The following is a 20,566-nucleotide window of genomic DNA, read 5'->3' as shown; positions in this document are numbered from 1 at the left end:
AACCTCAGCTCTCAGTCAGTGCTCTGTACTGTGCTCTTATGCATAAAGGGATTCAGCACTGTGTAACATGTAGGCTACTAATGTGGTTAGGTAGGAAAAACGAGATTCCCAACAGTAATTCTGTTGTTTTTTTTTTGTTGCGTCATTTCTCCGTCATGCATAGGGTACATCAGTCAAACTGAGCTCATCTGTCTATGACTAACGTTACTACAGTAGCTAGCTAGCTAACGTTACCCTAGCTGCTTTGCCACAGATCTCGTAACGTTAGTTCCTTACTCAGGATTCGCTCTTTAAGTGTGACGTAACACCCTTTCAAAATACTATTTCCGGGTCCAAACGCTCTGACAGATACTCAAAGCAACAACAAACAATTTTTAGAACTTGCTGTATAAAATTTGCATTTTTTGTACAAATCAAAAATAAATATTCAAATAAAATAAGGATATAAAATATGAATTATAATTAAAAACAAAACAAAAAGGAGGGCAGCATAGGTGCAGTTTGACTTTTTGACTTAGGGGGGCAACACAGGGGGAGGGAACAGGATGAAAAACTGGATGAAATTTTACCAGCTTGCTATTAACTGGCTGCAAAAATGCTATTTATTTTCGCTTCCATCCATTGGTCTAAGTGTGCTGCCCCAGTCCCGACTAGCCTGGCATCCAGCCCATTTGACGCGCTGTCTTTGACTCGCTCTGTCAAATTTGACAGAGCCATCACAGCACACAGCAACAACATCACAGCACACAGCAACAATAAATGTCAATTGCCCAAACCATTACAGTACACAGTGTTTTGCCAACAGTACACACTAAACTACATATGTGTATTAAGGATCTTAACAGCTGGCTATTATCTTGTCGGCTGAAATGGCTATATCAGCTTTTGTTTCCTTTTGGTTAGTGCATGGTGCCCGTCTAGAATAAAGGTTTCATCAAAACGGTTTTGATGAATGAATCTGATATAGCCTACACTTTTGTGATCTATTAAATTCATTAAATAATGCATCAATTACAAAATTAGTGGTTATTTAAGTTATGAGAAGCCAATGCGAGGCAGAACATTATCCTATAGGCTATTAATAGGCCTACATTCAGTAGCAGTGCCCCCCCCTGCCCCAAGCCAAACTGCGCGCATGGAGGGCAGGTTCCCCTGTGGTCTTCTTCCTTACTCTTCAGTTATCGCTGTAGACAGAGGAAAAGACATATAAGACATAAAATAGGAAAGGATAGGCCTACTGCACAATCCATATTATTTACATACCCACTTCAGATATGTATTTGTGTGTGTGTGTGTGTGTGTGTGTGTGTGGGTGTGTGCGTGTGTGGTTGTGTGTGCGTGGTTGTGTGTGTGTGTTCGGGTTAAAACTGAACATGAAATGAGATACTAAATTCAATGTGAACAATATACTGTAGAACAAGTACCCTACAAGTACACTCTGTGTGTGCGTGCGTGCGTGCGTGTGTCTGTGCATGCGCACAATGAAACAAAATGCTTCATTTACGAGTGTATGGATTTTTTTTTGTTTTTTGTTTTTTTTTATTTTCCCCCTGCTTGGTCCAAAACCTGCCTCTTTCAGCTCACTGTTTAAGCTAATAGCTAATGATTGTTTACCAGCTCAAGCGAGTGCATGACAGTGAGGGAGAGAGAGGATAAACCACTAGTGATGGGTCGGTCGTGAACGAACCGGCTCTGAGCCGGCTCTTTGAAGTGAATGATGGGAGCCGGCTCTTGATTGGGAGCATTTTTTTTCTTTTTTGGTTATTTTTTTCTGTGAAAGCCGCACGTGATAGGTAAAGATGTGGGGTGCCGTCTGTCTGCGCTGAGTGCTTCACCCCGGACCAGCAGTTACACACACACAGCGCACACACACACACACACACACAGCACACACGAACAGGAGAACAGGAGGGACGGAGACGAGAGAGAAAGAGAGCAAGGGGCCACAAGGAGAGACAACACGAACGCGCTGGAAAGGTGGAGTTAAGAAAATGAGTGACAGCAGGAAAAGGAGTAAAATGTGGACCCATTTCAATTTTATTGACAACAGAAAGGCAGAGTCTGCAAGAAAAAAATCTCTTATCGAGCTGCCTCCACAAACAACCTGCACAGGCACATGACAACTGTCCACCCATCAGTGCAACGGGAAGAAAAAACACAACCGAACCTGATATTAACGAAGATGCCAGGGTGTCTACTGCTGCTGCTGCTGCTGCAGTGTGTACAGCGATTCAATTCAACTGTAAATAGTTAAAAGTTTGTTTTTGTATTTTATAATACATTTTTTGTAGAACTATGTAGTGTGAATAAATAAAGGCATATTTATATAATAAACATGTATAAATAAAAAAAAACAAACAACGCATGTTTTTTTTTACATTAGTAAATCATTTTGCACATAATTTTACATTATTGTTGGTAATACATTAATTTAAGCAACAAAAAAATCTGAAGAGCCGCTTGGGAGCCGAAAGAGCCGGCTCTTTTTAGTGAGCCCGCCAACCCCATTGGCCCAAGCCCATAACTATGATGCTGTCCAATCCTCTGGCAGCTGTAGCATCTCGTTGTCTTTCACATGCACACTCTCACAATAACCCATATAACTGAGTCTGGCTCTGTCATGCAGTAATATCTCAGCATCATCTTTTAAACAAAAGTCTCACTTTCTTTTTTTTATCTGTCCCCATTTTGTCGCTGCTGTCTGAACACTCACTATCTCCCCACTTTTATGTTTTTTCTCCTGTTTTGTTGTGTCAGTGCTCATTGGAACTGCTAAGGGTTCTCTCTTTCTTCTCTTTTTCTCAATTTGGAATGGAAAAAACAGCTGCCACCCTGTAGTCTTCTTTTTTATTTTTTTATTTATTATTATTATTTTTTTTTTATGTTGCGTTATATCAACACAGCCCAGCAACAAATTTCCATTCCTCATCACTTTAGCAAACTGTCTGTCCCCAAGTAAACTCTTTAAAGAGGCTGTTGGTTTCCAGGGATTAGTTTTACCAACAGCATCCTCTACTTTAAACCTCAAAGTGACACTGTAGTCTTCTCGGAGCTGCTTGGCACATTTATTTTCCTCCTCCCTCGCTGTAGTGTTTGATTTGTCAATCTCGTTTGCTTTTTTTTCTCCATCTCTCTGCTTTTATCCTCTGTTATTTTCCTCGGCTAAATTTCAGATTATTATCGTTATCTTCCAATTGTCTTTCTTTCAAGCCTGCTTGTTACAGCCTCATAAACAAAGTTGGCCCCCACACGCGTTCTGCCCAAGAAAAATGAGTTATTCACAAAATACAAAGCTATCAGCGAAAAGCAAAACGGATTTGGAGGTTGTAGTACAAAAGAACAAAAGGAGAGGAAGACACTGGGCCAACCTCACACTGGGCCGTCCAATCGCAACTCTTCCTCCTGAGCGATCAAAACTAAAGTTAAACTAAACAAACTCAAACAAAGCCATGAAAACATGACTACCGGTGACCTCCAACCCAAAACAAGGTGTCAGATGTAATGAACAGAACAGGACACTGAAGGCTTGTTGGTTCCTGCTGGCTGCTTTTATAGCAGGAGGAGCCATGAGGCACAGCTGCTCCACATCAGCCAATCTGGGAGAAGCACATGACAGAGAAGAGAGGCAGAGATACAGAGAGGACAGGAGAATAGACCCCCTCCAGCAGGAGGCGCGCACTACTCTGCTTCATTTAACTGAATCATCAAGAGCATCAATGTATCTCAGCTGTGATTCAGCTCTCCTGTCAGACGTGTTACTGAGGTCAGAACCTCTGAGCTCTGTCATTTTCTGATGTCTGCCTTAACAACATCAGTGTTTCAGCTCACTCACTTTCTTTAATTGATGAAATAGCTAATGCAAATGGATCAGCAGTGTGTTTGATCTAAACTGGAGAGCGAGCTAAAACATTTGAAGCACACAATTTACAGCTCGTTAGCACTTAAGGAGGCATTTGGACTGGTTATGCCTTAAAATTATTAATTTTAGGACTTTTTTTGGCATTTCTGCTTTATTTGGTAGTGACAGTAGAGAGAAAATTTGATTCAAATAAGTGCATTGTTGAACTTTGACCCACTTTTGACCCTTAACCCTAACCCACAAGGGCAACCTGTGGCCCATTGGATCGCAAGTTTTTACCGTCAAGTTTACCAGTGGATCTGTGGACAGAAACAAAGTCATGCTCGAGCTTCCAGTGGTAGCCGTGTGAAAAGAAGCGGTGCTTGTCTGTGCTGTCAAGCCACACTTGTGTGGTGTGTAAGAGGTAAATCTGTCAACACACCAGAACTGACAGTGGGGTTGCTAAATGGCGTTCTGTGGACCGTCAGCCTTGTTGAAGACAACAAGCTGGAAAACATCGGGTTATATCTGGGAATCAGTCATATAAAACCCATTGCAGAACAACAACTGTTTCCAAAATGCACTATACAGCATTGGTATAGTAAGCGAGTAAGTCATTTAATACATTTTCAATATGTGATTAATCATGATTATTCCAAGAATTTCCTTGTGATTAATGTGACTAAAAAATGTATTATTTGACAGCCCTAATTTGGACACAATAGTGCTCCAAAATCCCCCTTAAATCTTTGATCCTCTCCATCTTGCTTGCCTTGCCTGCTGGTGTGGTGACTGAACATTTGAGGGGATTTTTCCACGATGCTCTTTAATGCTTGGTCTGCTTAACCCTGTGCACACAAAGGCCTCACGGAGGTGTAGATGGCACCGGGACTGACCGGAGCAGAGAGCTAAACTGAAGCTGTGGAGAAAAGCCGGGGATGTTTGACTGGCAATTTGCAGCCCGACTGCCTTCAAGGATGGAAATGTTCCACCCTCGGAGAACGGAAGTTTGCTGGCTGCAGCTGGCTGATGCATGATGGGGGTTGGGGAGATTTTCATTTGTCCCGTCGGTCGCGGGGAACAGCTGTGGCGAGCACAGCATCGAGGAATTACTTAGGAGAAATTTGCTTACCCGCGCTTTCCCAAACTCTCAAGCAACAGAGCAAGTTTTTGGGAGATAAGCCAGCAGTAGATCATTTGCCCCTTAAAGAAATGGGGCGCACTGTTTGTTTGGTAGTGTGTTCAATGTAATTTTTTTTTTTCCATCTGAAAACAGCCCCATGTTCCCTAAATCCTAGGCACTCTCCACATAAATCTATCCATCCCATACATCCATTTTCTTTACCTGCTTGTTCCTAATCAAGGTCCGAGGTGGAGTCTCTTCCTTAAATGAAGTGACACACATACAAACACACACATACACATGGACAGAGGTGTGTAAAAATAACACCACGTGCTCACTCAAACGCAGACATACATATAAAAGTCAGGCACGGAGATACACACTGCACATTACACACAGAATTCACACCGTGATGAAAGAAAGAAAGCAAACACGCTGTCAGGAATAAAAAAGTTGTATTTTTTAATTGACAGGGAACATCCTCCAGGACAATGGTTGATCATCACACAATAATCAGCAACGATACAATGTAGAAAGTCCTACTGTGTGTTGAGCCTTTAAACGCCTCCCGTTCCCTCCCTTCTCCCTCTGTTATGGGGGGGCAAAGGAGGGGGGGTATTATTGCAGACAAGTTGGCTCTCCTCTGACAGACAGAACACACCTCCTCCCCTCCTTATAAGGCTTGGGGGGGCGGGAATGCCTGGGCCAATCACCGAAGGGTTAAAAATAAAAATAATAATAATAAAAAAAACAAAACAAACAGAAAAAAAACAAAAACAAAAACAAAACACAAGGCTTCTGATTCGTCAAAGTCTAAGTTCCATCACAGTTTGAACTTCCTGGAGTCTGGTGTTCGAGCAACACCTGTGTTGTCGTGTCAGTCCGTGATCAGCTTCACTGCGAGGCCTGACCAGCTCAATGTCAACTCCCATAATGCAACATCGCACAGCGTTTACTGTCCCGATCCGTCCTTTACAAAGCACGAGGGCTGAGGCTACTCCGAAATAAAATATACATCAGTTAATTAAGTTTCACCTTCACCAGAGAGTTCTACAAGGTTTCAGGAGGAAAAGTCAGCACAAAAAAAAGAAGGCTGATCTGAACATTAAATAACGTTGGTTCTGAGCAAAATAGAGCCAACTCGTTTTCTTTTCTTTTTTTTTCTATCTCGCTATAAAACTGTATTAAGAGGAGCTCTGCCCTCGCACAGTAACACACCACCCAGTATTGCATTGGACAATAAAGAATAGGGTCATTTAATCAGTATTATATCAGATACCAATCAATCTGAGCCCAGTGCAATTAGGTAGTCAATCTACAAATGGAAACGTCTGAAAATGCAAATATCAAAAAATCTCCAAAACATCCAGATGATTCTCTTCCAAAAGATTTCTTTTTTTTTCATCAGAACATGCAATAGTCAAAATTGTTTCCTCAAAAAAAAACAGGAGGACTTAAAGACTGAGATCTAAAGATCTGTGAATTGTAAGAACTATTATGCTTTCACGCTACCAAATTGTATCGATTAATATGGCGATATGCTGTAGATCAGGGTTGCCTGCACGAAGTCAAATAATAATGAGACAGAGGCGATGTTCTGATTACTCTAAACCCCCCATTACTCACACTCTGTGCAGGAAGAGGACATGAAACAGAGCATAACAGTAACAGCATGTTCAAGCACGTAAAGAAAGAAAAGAAAACAACAGCCATGGCCAAATACGGCGTACTCAGGAGGGAGCCAAACGCCGAAAACATTTCAGGATGCAACATCAGATATGCATCTGTGAGCACTCCGCAAGACTGGAAGAAGAGCGTTCTCGAAAGCAGACACAACGTGACGCCAGGTTCAGCTGCACTGCCTTCATTAACATCACCGTTTTCACTGAATTTTATTTTACAGAGCATTTCATCTGTTTTTTTTTTTTTTTTTTTTACGAGATGCAAAACCTTTTCCACCTGACTTCCTCTTTTTTTTTTTTTTTTTTTTTTTTTTTTTTGAGCATCTGCAGTTTCATTTCCATCAACAAAAGCATCGTAACGGCGAAACTTGGTTCTAATAACGCCAACTAATCAGGAGGCCCCAGCCTCATGACTAAAAGGTAAAAAGAGTCGACCTGCGGTGAAGTCAGGCTTTTCCCTCCTAATGTACAACTGTGGTTACATCAAAGCTCCTTGGTGAGATCGAAAAAGGGTAAAAAAGGAGAAACAGGCAACGTCTCTCTAGCAATAAATAACGTTATATAGATATTTTCCTATATATCTGTGTCCTCTATTGTACATGCATACTGCTCGGGAAGAAAAGCTGATGTGTGAGAGAATCTTCTTTATGTATCTGCACAACAGGTCTCCCTCTTCCCCTTGAAAACACAGACCTTATTATGTTACAAGTTTACCAAATTATCTCTGGTCATCGACCAAGAGTACCACTATTTTTCCACTGCACAAGAGCCATGCTGTGCCCATACCGGGCCTGCCGCTGCGGTACAGCATCAGCACACTTTGGTTTTCCCATCAGTGCAGAGAGCAGTCGCGCGCGCTGCTTGCTCATCAGCAAAATAAAGACGCCATCCCAGCCAGTTGACTTTGAAAGTGGGCCAGTACTAAACAGCTTTACAAGCACGCTGCGAGTGTACTGTACCTGTGCCAAACCAGACTGTGCACAATGCATAATGGAGATGCACGCTGCTGTGTGCCAGAGTGGGTATGGCTGGGCAAAATAAGCATTTCGCCTCTGGAAGGAAAACACTTGGCTTACTTTTTTTTTTTTTTTTTTTTTTTTTTGCTATACCTTAGAGGCCATGTGATTACATTTGTGCAGAGGACGGTTTACCAGGTGCATGAATCGGGGAGCTTTCACACCTATTGTTTGCTTGATTTGGTCCGATTCGGTCGTGAAGTTGCGACGCTGTCGCATTTTTCCTCAGGTGCGGTTTGGCGTTGAAGACAAATGGCACTCGGACATTCACTTAAGCAACAGGAATTTTATGAGGAAAACTCAGCGGCAGACAACAGTGTGTTTCAACAGCAGACCGATACTGGAACAGTAACAGCAACATAACAATCTAACGTAGGTACTGTCATGTGTTTCCACTAGCAAGCCACTAGCAGGCGATTTCTAGAAGAGCCCGAAATTTGTTCCAACTCGTTTTGGCAGTCCTGTCTGACCATCCTGATGCCCAACTCTCATCACACTCATCAGCCCTCCATCTCACTGATGTTTAACTGTTAAATGATAACACTGTACTAATGTCGCCCCTACATAGTTTTCTCATTGTCCCAACGTTAAATTGATGTATCAGCTTCTGATTTCTTTCCTACGCCGTCCCGTTATAGTCTGGAGACTGAATTAAAAACGTCTGTTGTGAAACTCCAATGGAATATCTACTGCAGACCCATGTAGGCAAGATGCTTTCTCTGACAATCAGCCGATTTATAATCCTAGACCTACATCACCACACACTTTCAATGCTCAATGCACTGCGTTTGTGTTCACTTCCAGACCATCCTGAGTTTTCCGGCGGACGAAAGTTTGTTTTTCTGGTCCACCACCGAGCTTGAATGCGGGTTCTCGCTTCTCCAAAATCAACCAAACTAAGAGTAAAAGTACCACGCTTCCATTAAAATAGACCAAAACAGGATAGGTGTGAAAGGCCCCTGTGTCAATGGCTATGCACTGTAGGTAATAAGTAAGAGGGGCTTAGTGTGAGTCGTTATGTGTTAGAGGTTAAGGAAAACGCTCGGTAGAAAGTGGCATTAATGGTGAAAGGGGGCTTTCTTAAAGAGCGAGAGGAGTTGAGAATGGCTTATCGAGTACTCAGCAGAGATGCGTGTCACTGTCCTGCTTGCAGTAATACCTTCACCAGGTGGGCCAGAGCTATAGAAAAAATCTACAGTACCTAATACTGCTACCGGCCACCCCCATGCCACCGTACCCACACACAGCGGCAAGTACCTACAGTAGCATGAACACTACAGATAGAAATACTCTGAATCATCATATAAAAAAATGGGTTTATATCATATATATAGTAGTTCTACAGTATGTACGAACACAAGAATGTGGTTGTTATTTTATATAGTGTGGATGTTACTATATTTCCACATATCTTATAGATATTATTGCACTCTGGCTACACATATTTAGTTAGTTTGGTTGTCTTTAGATGTACAGAAACACTAAGTTGTCTCAGAGCTGATCCAGCTTGAAAACAGCGCTAAAAGGGAGGCTCAGTGACGGGATGTCACACAGTGTGGGAGTGTGTGCCCAGCAGCCCAAAGCGACATTTGTCTTTTTGCTCGGCCTACTTTTTTTTTTAATCAATCAAATAAATGGTTTGGGAAGGCTTTTCAAATATTATATTTTTCTTTTCCACTTAGCAAATTTGACTTTTTTCTACTTTTGAAATTACTGCTGATTTCTTTTTTAATGTTTTTTTTTTTTTTTTTTTTTTTTTCTAAATAAATTCCCAAATTCCCAAATTCCATTTGAACTTCCGGAGAGACAGCACAAGCATTTGGCCAGTGGTCTCAAGTGGATTGCCTTTAAACATTTATAGTTCATCCCGTTCCAAACAAAATTTCATTTCCAAGTTTAAAACCGTCATGTTCAGCCTCCAGTGTGGAAAAAAAAACGCTTGTACATGGGTTTTGTTTGCGTCACTGAGCCCACGTCTTAAGGCTGCTATTGAGACACCAGATACATAAAAATCTGAGACAAAGCTACGAAAACACATCACGCTCCTCATACTCTTTCTCCTTGTCCTCATCATAGAAAAATAAAATGCCACTCCTCTTCCTCGGCAAGCCTGCGGAGAGGAGGGTCGATCTCCTTCTCTGCTCTCTCGGTTTTGAAAAGAAAAGAAAAAAAAAAAACATACATTCACAAGAGGACAACAGAGGAAAAACGAGCAACTTGAAATTCAAATTCATTGTGTGCAAAAAACATTATAGATCTCTATAAAAATATGTGCATATGGATAGAGCTATTTTTAATCTCACCAAATACAATATTTCCTTTATTTACACTGCATGGAGATACACAGATAAACGTACACTACAGCTCTGTCCTGCTCCCCCTCTCTGTCTGTGCAGGCGTAAGAATAACATGATCCATGTCCATGATAAATGGAGGTCTGACAGCATTCACACATGCACACACACACGCGCGCACACACACACAAACACACACACACACACACACGTACACTTCTGCTCTGATCAATGTGATCGAGGAGCAGAGGAAGGGCAAGCAGAGCTCCTGTAGAAAACCTGAAGTTGCATATCCCACAATTCCCCCCACGCTCGCGTTTCACAAACCACCTCCTGTTAGGGTCAAAGGTCGTCAGCCAGACGCTGCTTCCTGATTGGCTCGCGTGGTTGGGGACGGAGTGTCAAAAAATACTTTGGCTACGGAGTTAGGTGGCTTTAGTCTCAGTGTGCTGTTAAGTGTAAGTCCCAAACACACCATGTACAGTGGAAACAGTTTCACTGGCACAGCTGGACGGGATCTGGCTTCACAAAGCCTCTGTCCACGGATTCAGGACGGGACAGGACCAGCGTCTCTCTGGAAAGAGTAACCGATGTCTCTCTTCATTATTCACTGAAAAACAATCGCTCCCAGCATCCCTCTGCTGAACTTCTCGTTCATTTCCTCAAATCGCCAGTCTCTGTTGCGGTGCGGCCACACCCCCTCTGGACCAGGTTCAGGGCTCTCCGGCCAATTGTGTCAATTCCTGAAGGCAATGCTCGACTTTCATTGGGCAGTCCTACGGTTCTTTGCGCTGAATCCCGCCCCGCTTTCCAGTCTGTTGTCAAAAGGGGCGGGGCAAGCGGCCGGATCAGCGTCTGATAAGCCAGCTGACAGGCCACTCATGTATCTGGATTCTGGTTGGTCGAACGTAAACCGAGGGAGGGGTCTGTAGTCACTGGTGAGGGGGGAGAGCCTCGCAGTGGGGGAGAGGGTGTGTGCCTGTGGAAAAGGCATGGGGTTTGAGTGAACAGGCGCATGAGGCTGGATAAAGATGTTTGGGCTGATGGGGATGTGCGGGTGCACAGGTGTGTGTGCCTGCGTGGGTGTCGGCGCGCGCGGCGGAGTGTACGCCTGAGTGTGTGTTGGCGTGAGCGCCTGCGTGGGTGTCAGCGCGCCGGTCGACGAGCGTGTTCTCACCGGCAGGTGGATCGGCGTGAGCGCCGCCGTCTGTGTCAGGGAATGCGTCGGTGTGAGCGCGTATGTGTCTGCCATGATGTCTGGCATGTGCATGTTGGAGTGTGTGTGCGGGGTCAGGTCGTAGGACGGTGTCCTGCGTCTCAGCATCATGCTGCAGTCGACCAGCTCCGGAGGCAAGGCCGTTTGTGGGTGCTCTCTTTCTGAGGGCGGGTGGATGGATATACATGGCGGACTCATCTTCTTCTTCCTGTGGCCACCACCGACTGACTGCACCCTCATAGGGAAAGGCCGACCCCCCTTCTCTAACCAGTGATCCCCCTCTTTATATGCCTGGTCGTCCCTGTTGGCAGCCGCCTGGGGGAGGCAGATCTCGATGGAGTGGCGCCGCTGGTCGTCAGGGTAACCGTGTGACGGCTTGTTCAGGAAGCCCTGGTTGTCGACGCTGAAGCCCTTCCTGAAGTCGCGGTCCTTCAGCCCCACCCCCAGCAGGCAGAGCGAGCTCCTTGTGGAAGAAGCAGGCAGCGGCGGGGGAGGAGGAGGAGGCGGAGGGGCGCATGAAGTGGAGGCCGAGTCGAGGGAGTGCGGGGTGGCGTAGGGGGAGAGAGAGTGGCTGCGACCAACCGCCCCGCGACCCCCCTGCCTCCCCTCCTCGTAGTCTCTCCACCAGTGGCGGGCTGAGCTGGTGATGTGGTACACCTCTTCATCTGCCGGGTCGCCGAGGGAGACGGGAGAGGGCGGCCTGGGTCTCCGCAGGCTGGGGGGGCGAGGGGGGAGACGAGGGGAGGGCATGGGAGGGAGGAGAGAGGGAGAGGAGGGAGGAGGAAGGAGAGGCAGAGGAGACGGGGAAGACAGTAAGGGAGGCAAAGGAGAGGGGGAAGAGGGAGGGAGAGGGAAGGCGGAGGGGGAGGAGGGAGGAAGGGAGAGGGCAGAGGGAGAGGAGGGAGGGTAGGGAGGAAGGGCAGAGGGCGAGGATGGTAGGAGAGGGAGCGGGGACGGGGATGAAGGACAAGGAGGGAGGGAAGTAGGGCAGGAGCGAGGAGGAGGGAGGGGAGACGGGGAGGAGGGAGGCAGATGGAGAGGGTCGCACCTCTCCTGATGCTCACAACCCTGGGACTCCACAGAATCCAATTTAACTGCCACCTGGAATACACACACACATCATCATCATCACCATCATCATCACCATCATCATCACCATCACCATCATCATCATCATCACCATCATCATTATCATCATCACCATCACCATCATCATCATCATCACCATCATCATCATCATCATCATCATCATCATCATCATTATCATCATCATCACCATCATCATCATCATCACCATCATCATTATCATCATCACCATCATCATTATCATCATCATCATCATCATCACCATCATCATCATCAGAACATCCTTACTGTTGTATCATTAATTCTGAAATTCCAGCAAACCAGCATTTACAGAGTTAACAATAGTTATTTATTTGTCATCTTGCATGTAAATATTTCCTGAAAGTACCTTTAATCATCCCATCATCGCAATATTGATATTGGGGTATTCAATGAAAAAGAAAGTTTCCTAGTCCCTTATATAGTTGTATGGATTGGGAAGGGGGCCTTGCAATTCTATATCCTCACACGAAACATGTGAGCCAGTAGGCTCTTCCTGATTGGCTGTCTGTGCATATGCAAATTTCAAGGTTTGGATGAGCACTTAAGCCCATACAGCCTTATTAGTAGATGAAGCCTGTGTGAAATAGAAGTGAAATCCCATTTAAATAGAAACACTGATATACAGAGGGTCACGTAAAACACTGCATTAATTGTTGTGCAAGATCACCTGATAATTGTAAAAAAAAAAAAAAAAGCCTATGAATAATCCCAGTTGTTATGCACTTGTTTATTGATTTTTAATCAACTCATACATGTAAGTGAGGGTTTAAAATAGTATGTGTCACTGAATACGTCCAATTCATCAGGGATCAGTCAAGGCTCTGTGGCAATTCATTAGCAATTTTTTGACAGAGGGCTAAAAATTATATGCACATTGTCAACATAATCATAGTCAATATTTTCCAGTTTTCCTGGTGGTTTTTGTCATATGAATGCCTTGCTACTGGAATTACATCACCACCTGATACTTCCTTGGTTGTTTTGTTGCCTGTGACAGCTTTTCCAAAAATGTAAAAAGTAAAAACATCCCTATCCTGTGCATTTCGAAGCAAAGTTTCAATTCAAGTCCTCTCTTAATGTACCTCTCACTTTCAAGCTCTGGTTATGGGCAATTCAACAAGAGTCTAGTTCGCACCAAAAAACAGGTGAAACCTCCAAGCATGGACAAATGCATCAGGGAATGATATTACATGACAACGCCCGGTTACGGGTGCAGCTGTGATCGGGGGCTCTCACCTGTCTGCGGAGGGCCCGCGGGGAGGGGCTGGGCGTGGGTGGGGCGATGCGGGGCAGGGTGAGGGAGGGAAGAGGCCGAGGGCGAGAGGGCGAGACGCCCGGGACCTGCAGCAGAGCACGACTCTCACACGGCTGGGAGTGGACCGACGTCACCGAGCCTGGTGACACAGACGGAGACACAATACGTGACACACAACCCACATTGTGCATACACACACAGACACACACACACGCATACGCACACACACACACACACGGTTCAGACACATGCATTCATGCAGAGAACACATGCATAACTGGAAATAGGCACACACACACACACAAACCACACATACACACACATAGAAATGACAACATCCTCTCGCCTAGGTGCCTAGGTAGGTATGAAATTACTGACTTCATATAAGACAGGCTTTAAAAAAAATCATTCAGAAAACACTTTATCTCGACAGAACACTTTGGAATTGAGTCTCAAGTCAAAGCAGCTGATCATTCAGTTGTCTCCTTTGTTCATGCTTGCATTCAGATTGCATCAGATCTGCTCAGAATAAAGTGTCCTCGGAATCGTCAACCTTAAGTAAATAAGGTGCTGATCACAACAGAAGTTTTCTCAGTAAAGTAGCTGCAAACAGTGTGTTCAGTGTCAGGGTTAGACCTGTTGGGCTGGTTTGCGGGATATGGAATATTCTGCGTCAGATCCTGCTTGCAATTATCACTCCAGTGTGATTGTATTAATGCTCAGCTAGTCATGAGAGGGCAGGCACTCACACAACGTGGGTTTCATCTGCAATAAAATACAGACATGCATCAAACTGCATTTCAAATTATTCTGAGCGCCGGCGTTAACTTGCTTGGATAGGTGAGTTTGCCACATCAGACAATGCAGTTAATGGCAAAAAGTCTGAACTCTGAAAGTTAATTTAGAATAATTTTCTGTGATCGCCAAATATTTGAATAATCCTAATGAAGACAAACAACCTGGCACACCAAGGAGGATAAAACAAACACTGCAATTACATTTTAAATATGTATTATGTACACGTATATGTAATGTAATTCTAATTAAAAGCATAGTACTGCGTGAGCAGGTCAGAGTTGAGTATCAACACATCAACACAATCACAACACATGGCTGCTGATGGAGAGGGATTAACCTTAACATCATGGATGGGAGTGACAAACTTCAACTGGCCATTTAGTCACATATTCAGTAATAAAATCATGTGTTTCTTAAAACAAATAATCCCACTTGTGTCCAATGCTTATCAACTTGTTCCCAGAAAGTTCTTGAATCAAGTGTCTTTTTCTGGGTACCTTCTACCTTATTTTGCCTTGTTCCAACAGATTTACAGAAATTCCTGAAACAAGTGAAACTGCATTGGGAAAAGGTTGGATTATCTCATCCCAATTGCAGATTTTTAACTTTTCTTAAAAAAAAATTAAATCATGATTTCAATACTGAATATGAGCTTACAATGACTCGCTAACATATTTTTTAAATATTGAAACTGCAGCCTCTAGAGGACCATTTTGTTCCTCAATGTAATTATACCATCAGATTTTGGTGGTTTATTTTACTGTCCATAATCAGATCATGATCCAGCCACACTAAACATATAAGCAAAGAGCTGAGTGGGGGTATATATGTATATATATACTGAATATATGTGTGTATCTCCTAACATCAGGTGTTGATGATCAGAGTCCAGTTACTGCACTGAAATGACAAGTGTAACCAGGATCTACGCCTTGGATATGATATCTGCCCTCACATATCCAGTAAACCTTCCCAATGAGTTTCAGAAGTTATCAAAGTGTAAGATGTTACAAACACTGCAACAAAGTCATTGTTAGATCTTTTAAAGTCCTATTTGGGTTGGTACTTTCAGGCCAAGCTGAAAAATCAGCTGATTATGTATCCAAAACTGTTCTTCGACAACATCCTGAACCTCTGCTACTCATGCTAGTTGACTTCACAATGTACTGATGTCTGACTTTGCAGCTTGGCCGTGAAGTTAACCAACCCTCCTAGTAGATTAGTCAGCCATTCCAGAGCTGAGTGGATGAGCCTGTTGTGAAAGCTGCAGAGGTTCACAACTGACAGCTCATCCACTGCAGTCAGTCAGTACCTTGGGACAGAGCTGGGCCTGTCCACAGCCCGGCCACAACATGCCACTAGAATCTGACTGTAGATAAAACAGCGCTTGTCAGTGCTTAGTGTGGCGCTCAGCAGTTTTATTCTGCTCCATTATCTGCTTTAAAGACCTAAGCCGGAATTGGAGAGAGAGGAACCAATAATGTATCCTATAATGGGATGCCTTTTTGGTGTTTTAGTGTTATCGGGAAACTCTTTTCTCATTTGCTGTTTTAACTGGAAGCTCATTTGTTGCAAGACAGTTTCCAAAGCAACACAAAGTGCTGGAGAAGTCGGTGGCGTCTAGAGTGTACTTACATGCAATTTACAGCTTTCTATTCCATATCTATTCCCTACCAAAGTTGCTCTCTGTTTGTGTGTTTTCTAGCCTTTTTAAAACTTGATTAAGGGTTAGATTTAGAAGCATTCCAATGTAAATGTAAATGTGTACTTGCACAAATAGCAAATAAAGTCCCTTGAATCTTTGTATTCCAGCACAAACTATAGTGTTCCTGTGGTGCATTTCTATTCCAGTGCCACTCATCTGACTACTGATGCTAAATTATTGCTACTTAAATGTGCATGTTGTCAGCAGATCTTCTTCAATATTTGAATGGAGTTAATGTTAATGCAACTTTGAATCACAGCAAATTGCATGCTTCAAAATACAGTCTAGGTGTGATGAAAGAGAAACTCTGTGTTGCTCATACTTGTCCTTGCCCTTATTTCACTGCACTGTTGACAGTTCTGTACTTGAAAGTTTATCTTAATGAGCATTTGATATAAGGTCTACCACAGGGTGACACCTCAGTATGAGTTTTAAATGTATTTAGCACTTAATAAGGTGCATTAGGTATAGATTCCACTGCCTCATAGGCTAGCACATAATGACCATAATATATTTGCAAGGGATTGATACTGCTGATCAACAACAATGAGTCAGTGAATACTTTGCCAGGTGCTGCAATTTTTCTGGCTTCCACAGCTCACTGACCAGCCTCCCAAACTTGCACGGATAGCAGAAACAACTGGCGTCTTCTTCTCAAGCCAGAAAAAGTAAATGACACAGGAATATTACCTTGCATAACGATATGTTATGCGCCACTTAATGATGTTGTTGGAGCTCCTTGGCAAAGTCATAAATTACTTAACTGTTTCTTGACGTGTGTATACTGTTTAACCTTTGAAGAAAACTTGAATTATTATGCAACTTAAAGTCTGCAAATACATCATTTCCACCAGTTAGCCCAATTGCTCAGTGAACTAAAGCTTTTTCACGTACCCATATTCAAATTCCGGATTAGGGCTTTAGCAGCATTGAAAACCTTATTCATCTCTAGTACTTTAACAGCCATATAGATATTTGTCTCTCCAGCAGTTAATACACTAAATAGCTAAACTGAATTAGGACAAAAACTACTAAATCACATGAAAGGCTTATTTACACATCCAAAGTTTAAAAACTTTTTTGCAATGAGACTACTCCTATTTTTATGCCAAGCATGTATTGTTTTATTATTTTGTTGTTTTACGAGGTAAAGCCCTAGTCCATATTTGTTTAACAGATTCTTTGAGTTCATTTAAATAATGTATTTAGTATTGTAAGGGTATGAGTTAGTCCAGTGCTGGAAAAAAGCATGCATCATGGACCGATTGCAGTTGATGTGAAGTGTATTGATTAAGCGTGGCACAAGTTGCACGTGTTATTGTGTCTCTTTGTGCTCCCAAGTGTGTGTTGGCTGTTTAATATAGAAAGATCAGATGAAAAACTTGATTAATAGGCATAATCTGCCCTCTTTTTTGTTGTTTTCCCTTGCTCTTATTACGCTATGTGTGCCAAAATACCCTCATGTTACAGCAGTAGTTACCAACATAACCCTGCACTAATGTCACTTCAATAAATTGGGTGATTCTGATCTTAAAATCAAATATTTTATAACCCAAATGGATAACATACCTGAGTGCTGGTGCTGGGGACTGAGGTCCACCTCCTCCAGAGGGTAGGGGGCGCTGGCGGGCCGTACTGGTCGGAACATGTAGCTGTCGTTAGGCAGGGAGTGCATCCTGGACACAGACATTTTCCTTGGAGACAGCAGGTCCTGGTCGCCGTACTGCACCTCTTCCTCCTGCAGGGGGAGACAGAGACCACACAGCTGCAACACTGACTGGGGCTGTATTTCATATACACATACTGTATATTTTAAACTCTATTGGTGTATTCTGAAAGTTTTGAAGAGTTCAAGCTGATTGTCTTGGACAAGCATATTTAAATATTGAAATGAAGATACCCATGATGGTGGATGACATTAAAAAATGAGTAAATACGTTAAATTAAGGAAAGGAAATGAGGAAATAAGGAAATTAAAGGACAACTTCAGAAGCATGTAGCAACCACATGTATGACTCATACCCTCCTATCTTATCACATGTGGCAATACCTTTGTTCCTCCATACACACCTGCATTCCTGTATAACTTTACCTTATACATACCTCAATGACTTTCACATAATTCCTTTGTAAATGCAAAAAACTGACGTCAAGTCATCAAGTTTCACTGGCGAGATTCATTCCAGAAAGCCTGAGGTGCAAGGTAACACCCCTCCCCCTACCTGTCCAGGTGAGTGTGGGCGTGGCCCAACATAGGTCCCTCCGATTGAGCTGTTGGAGGCGGAGCTTAGCCTGCGGTGTCTCTCCATCTCCATCTCCAGGGCGATTTCTGCATCCATCTCTGCATCTTCTTTCGCCTCCTGGACAGGTAAAAACACATTTTACAGTAAATGAAATGCTACTGTCCATCAAAAACTCCAACACAGGCAAAGTTATGACAAGACCATAACCACCTGTGACTCTGTATCAGAGGATGCGCACGTGTACTGTACTTTTGTACCCTTATGTTTACAAATGTGTAAATTTGTGTGTTTCTGTGCACTGTGTCTTTGTTCCGCTGCTCACTCTTGGCTGGCTACAGAAAAACGTTAATCTCCACCCATGAAAATGCACTTTAAACCCAATCTTCTATGTAGGAATATAATTTCAACATTTTATTTCTGCAAGAAGTAATGGTAATTACAATAGCTCTGCAACATGTATGTGCAGCTCCATCTCAACAAGTCAATCAGTCTCACATTCTGTCTTAAAATCATGTTTTTCTTCAAACAAGTGAAAAAAACTCTCTCATTGGTTTGAGATAATCCCATATGTTTCCAAGGCAGTTTCAGTGGGATTATCTCATCCCATCGGCAGATTTAGAAATAATAGTTTAACACTGCATTGCATTGCTGGTGTGCTTGATGGCCATATAAGGTGAGGCAAGCTTCTTTTTTCTTTTGTGTACTCTGGCTCCAAAAATACAACATACTGGCACTCTTTCAAGACAACAGCTCCTCCCAGTCACCTAGCCCACTCCTCTCCACAGCCCGTGGTCAGCACGTGCACACACACACACACACCTTGTTGCTCTCCTCCAGATGCTTCATCAGCACGGCCACGACCACGTTGACCAGCACAAACTGAGCCATGAGCACAAAGGTGACAAAGTAGATTGGGGAGACGAGGGGCAGGTAGCTGAGGCAGTGTCGGTCCTCTGGGTGACACTCTCGCAGCGTATCCTGGTGCGAGACAGAGAGAGAGGGAGAAAGAGGGTCAGCGAGGGAGAGAAAAAGGGGAAAAGAAAGAAACAGGGCAAGAGTGAGTGCAGAGAGAGAAATAAAGAGAGAGACAAGGACAGATGGAGAGAAGGAGATAGAAATATTCTTTACTCCATCTTAATATGCATAGGGTGCATGGCAAGGTTCACCAGCTTAGAAAACTTTTCAAGACCTTTTTTTTTTTTTTTTTTAATTTCCACTTAAACAGGAAAAAAGACAAATTTCATCACTTCTAAAACTGAATTTCACAGTCAAAATATTATATTTACCTAGATGAAAAAAGGATACTGAAGATATTATCAGGCGTTTTAAGGACTGGGAGACATCCTGTATGTCCAACAGACTCACTTGTCTTACAAATTGTATTACAGTACCATGAAAATAAATTGTCACTGTATTGTGTTTCAAAGTGTTTTTAATCATGTGTTTCCCTGATGTGTTTTTACACCACATTTCTATTGTCCAGCCTGTCTGTGGCTTACATTGAAAAATAATTAACTAAAGAGAGCAGGCTGTGCGCGTGAGCTTTAATTATTATGCTATAATTGATTTGTTTTGGGAGTAACTGCGTTCTTACCGGCGTGGTGTCATGTGTGCATTTGTATATGTACGTGCATGCATATGTGTACGCATGTGTGTGTGTGTGTGTGTGTGTACATACTTTCATAATCCCGTTCCAGTTGTCTCCAGTGGAAACTCGAAACAGTGTGAGGAAGGCCATCCCGAAATTCTCGAAGGTAGCATGGCGACTGAGACCCTCGCATGGGTTATTGTCGTTACACTCTATAATTAACACACACACACACACACACACACACACACACCACGTCATATATATTAAAATCAATGCAGTGTGGTCTTACTGAAAAAAGAAAAACAAACAGGGGAAAAAAGTGACAAGATGTGATCGTTTGCTTGGATGGAGTGTCAGTGTCAGTCTGCCTGAAAGTCCCTGAGGTTATAATCATCTGATAACAACACGCACACACACACACACACACACACACACACACTAATGGCCTACTAAGCAGTGTGTCCCTACGGGCAAGGAAGAGGAGAAGGGAACAGATAACAGTCTTCCAGCGGACAGTGGATGTCTCTATCAGTCACGGGGTCGATTTGACAGCAAGCCCTCAGGAGCCTGTTTACCGTATCATTGCGGCCGCCAGACGACAACTTCCTTAGTTTCTAACACAAGGTCAACTTAACAGGAAGCCGGCGAGGAGCGAGACGGTCCTCAGGGTACTCTAA

At 43.3% G+C, this 20,566-nt stretch overlaps 2 protein-coding genes across 2 annotated transcripts in view; both read right to left on the bottom strand.

The window, feature by feature from the left end:
- Positions 1–9,428: 9,428 nt before the first annotated feature.
- LOC115363792 (uncharacterized) lies at positions 9,429–11,945 on the bottom strand. Its single transcript, XM_030058101.1, has one exon. The coding sequence runs from the start codon at positions 11,917–11,919 to the stop codon at positions 10,717–10,719; it is 1,203 nt and encodes a 400-aa protein (XP_029913961.1). The 5' UTR covers positions 11,920–11,945; the 3' UTR covers positions 9,429–10,716.
- A 168-nt stretch (positions 11,946–12,113) lies between these two features.
- Positions 12,114–20,566, bottom strand: part of cacna1ha (calcium channel, voltage-dependent, T type, alpha 1H subunit a) — a gene marked incomplete at its 3' end in the record, with an annotated part of 92,040 nt that continues 83,587 nt past the window's right edge. Inside the window, 7 exon segments of the mRNA XM_030057147.1 lie at positions 12,114–12,120; positions 12,164–12,270; positions 13,534–13,691; positions 17,625–17,793; positions 18,278–18,415; positions 19,118–19,276; positions 19,977–20,098. Coding sequence (XP_029913007.1) covers positions 12,114–12,120; positions 12,164–12,270; positions 13,534–13,691; positions 17,625–17,793; positions 18,278–18,415; positions 19,118–19,276; positions 19,977–20,098 — 860 coding nt within the window.

The sequence above is a fragment of the Myripristis murdjan genome, chromosome 8 (genome assembly GCF_902150065.1).
Source record: "Myripristis murdjan chromosome 8, fMyrMur1.1, whole genome shotgun sequence".
Taxonomy (NCBI): domain Eukaryota; kingdom Metazoa; phylum Chordata; class Actinopteri; order Holocentriformes; family Holocentridae; genus Myripristis; species Myripristis murdjan.
This window is presented reverse-complemented; position numbering and strand designations above follow the sequence as displayed.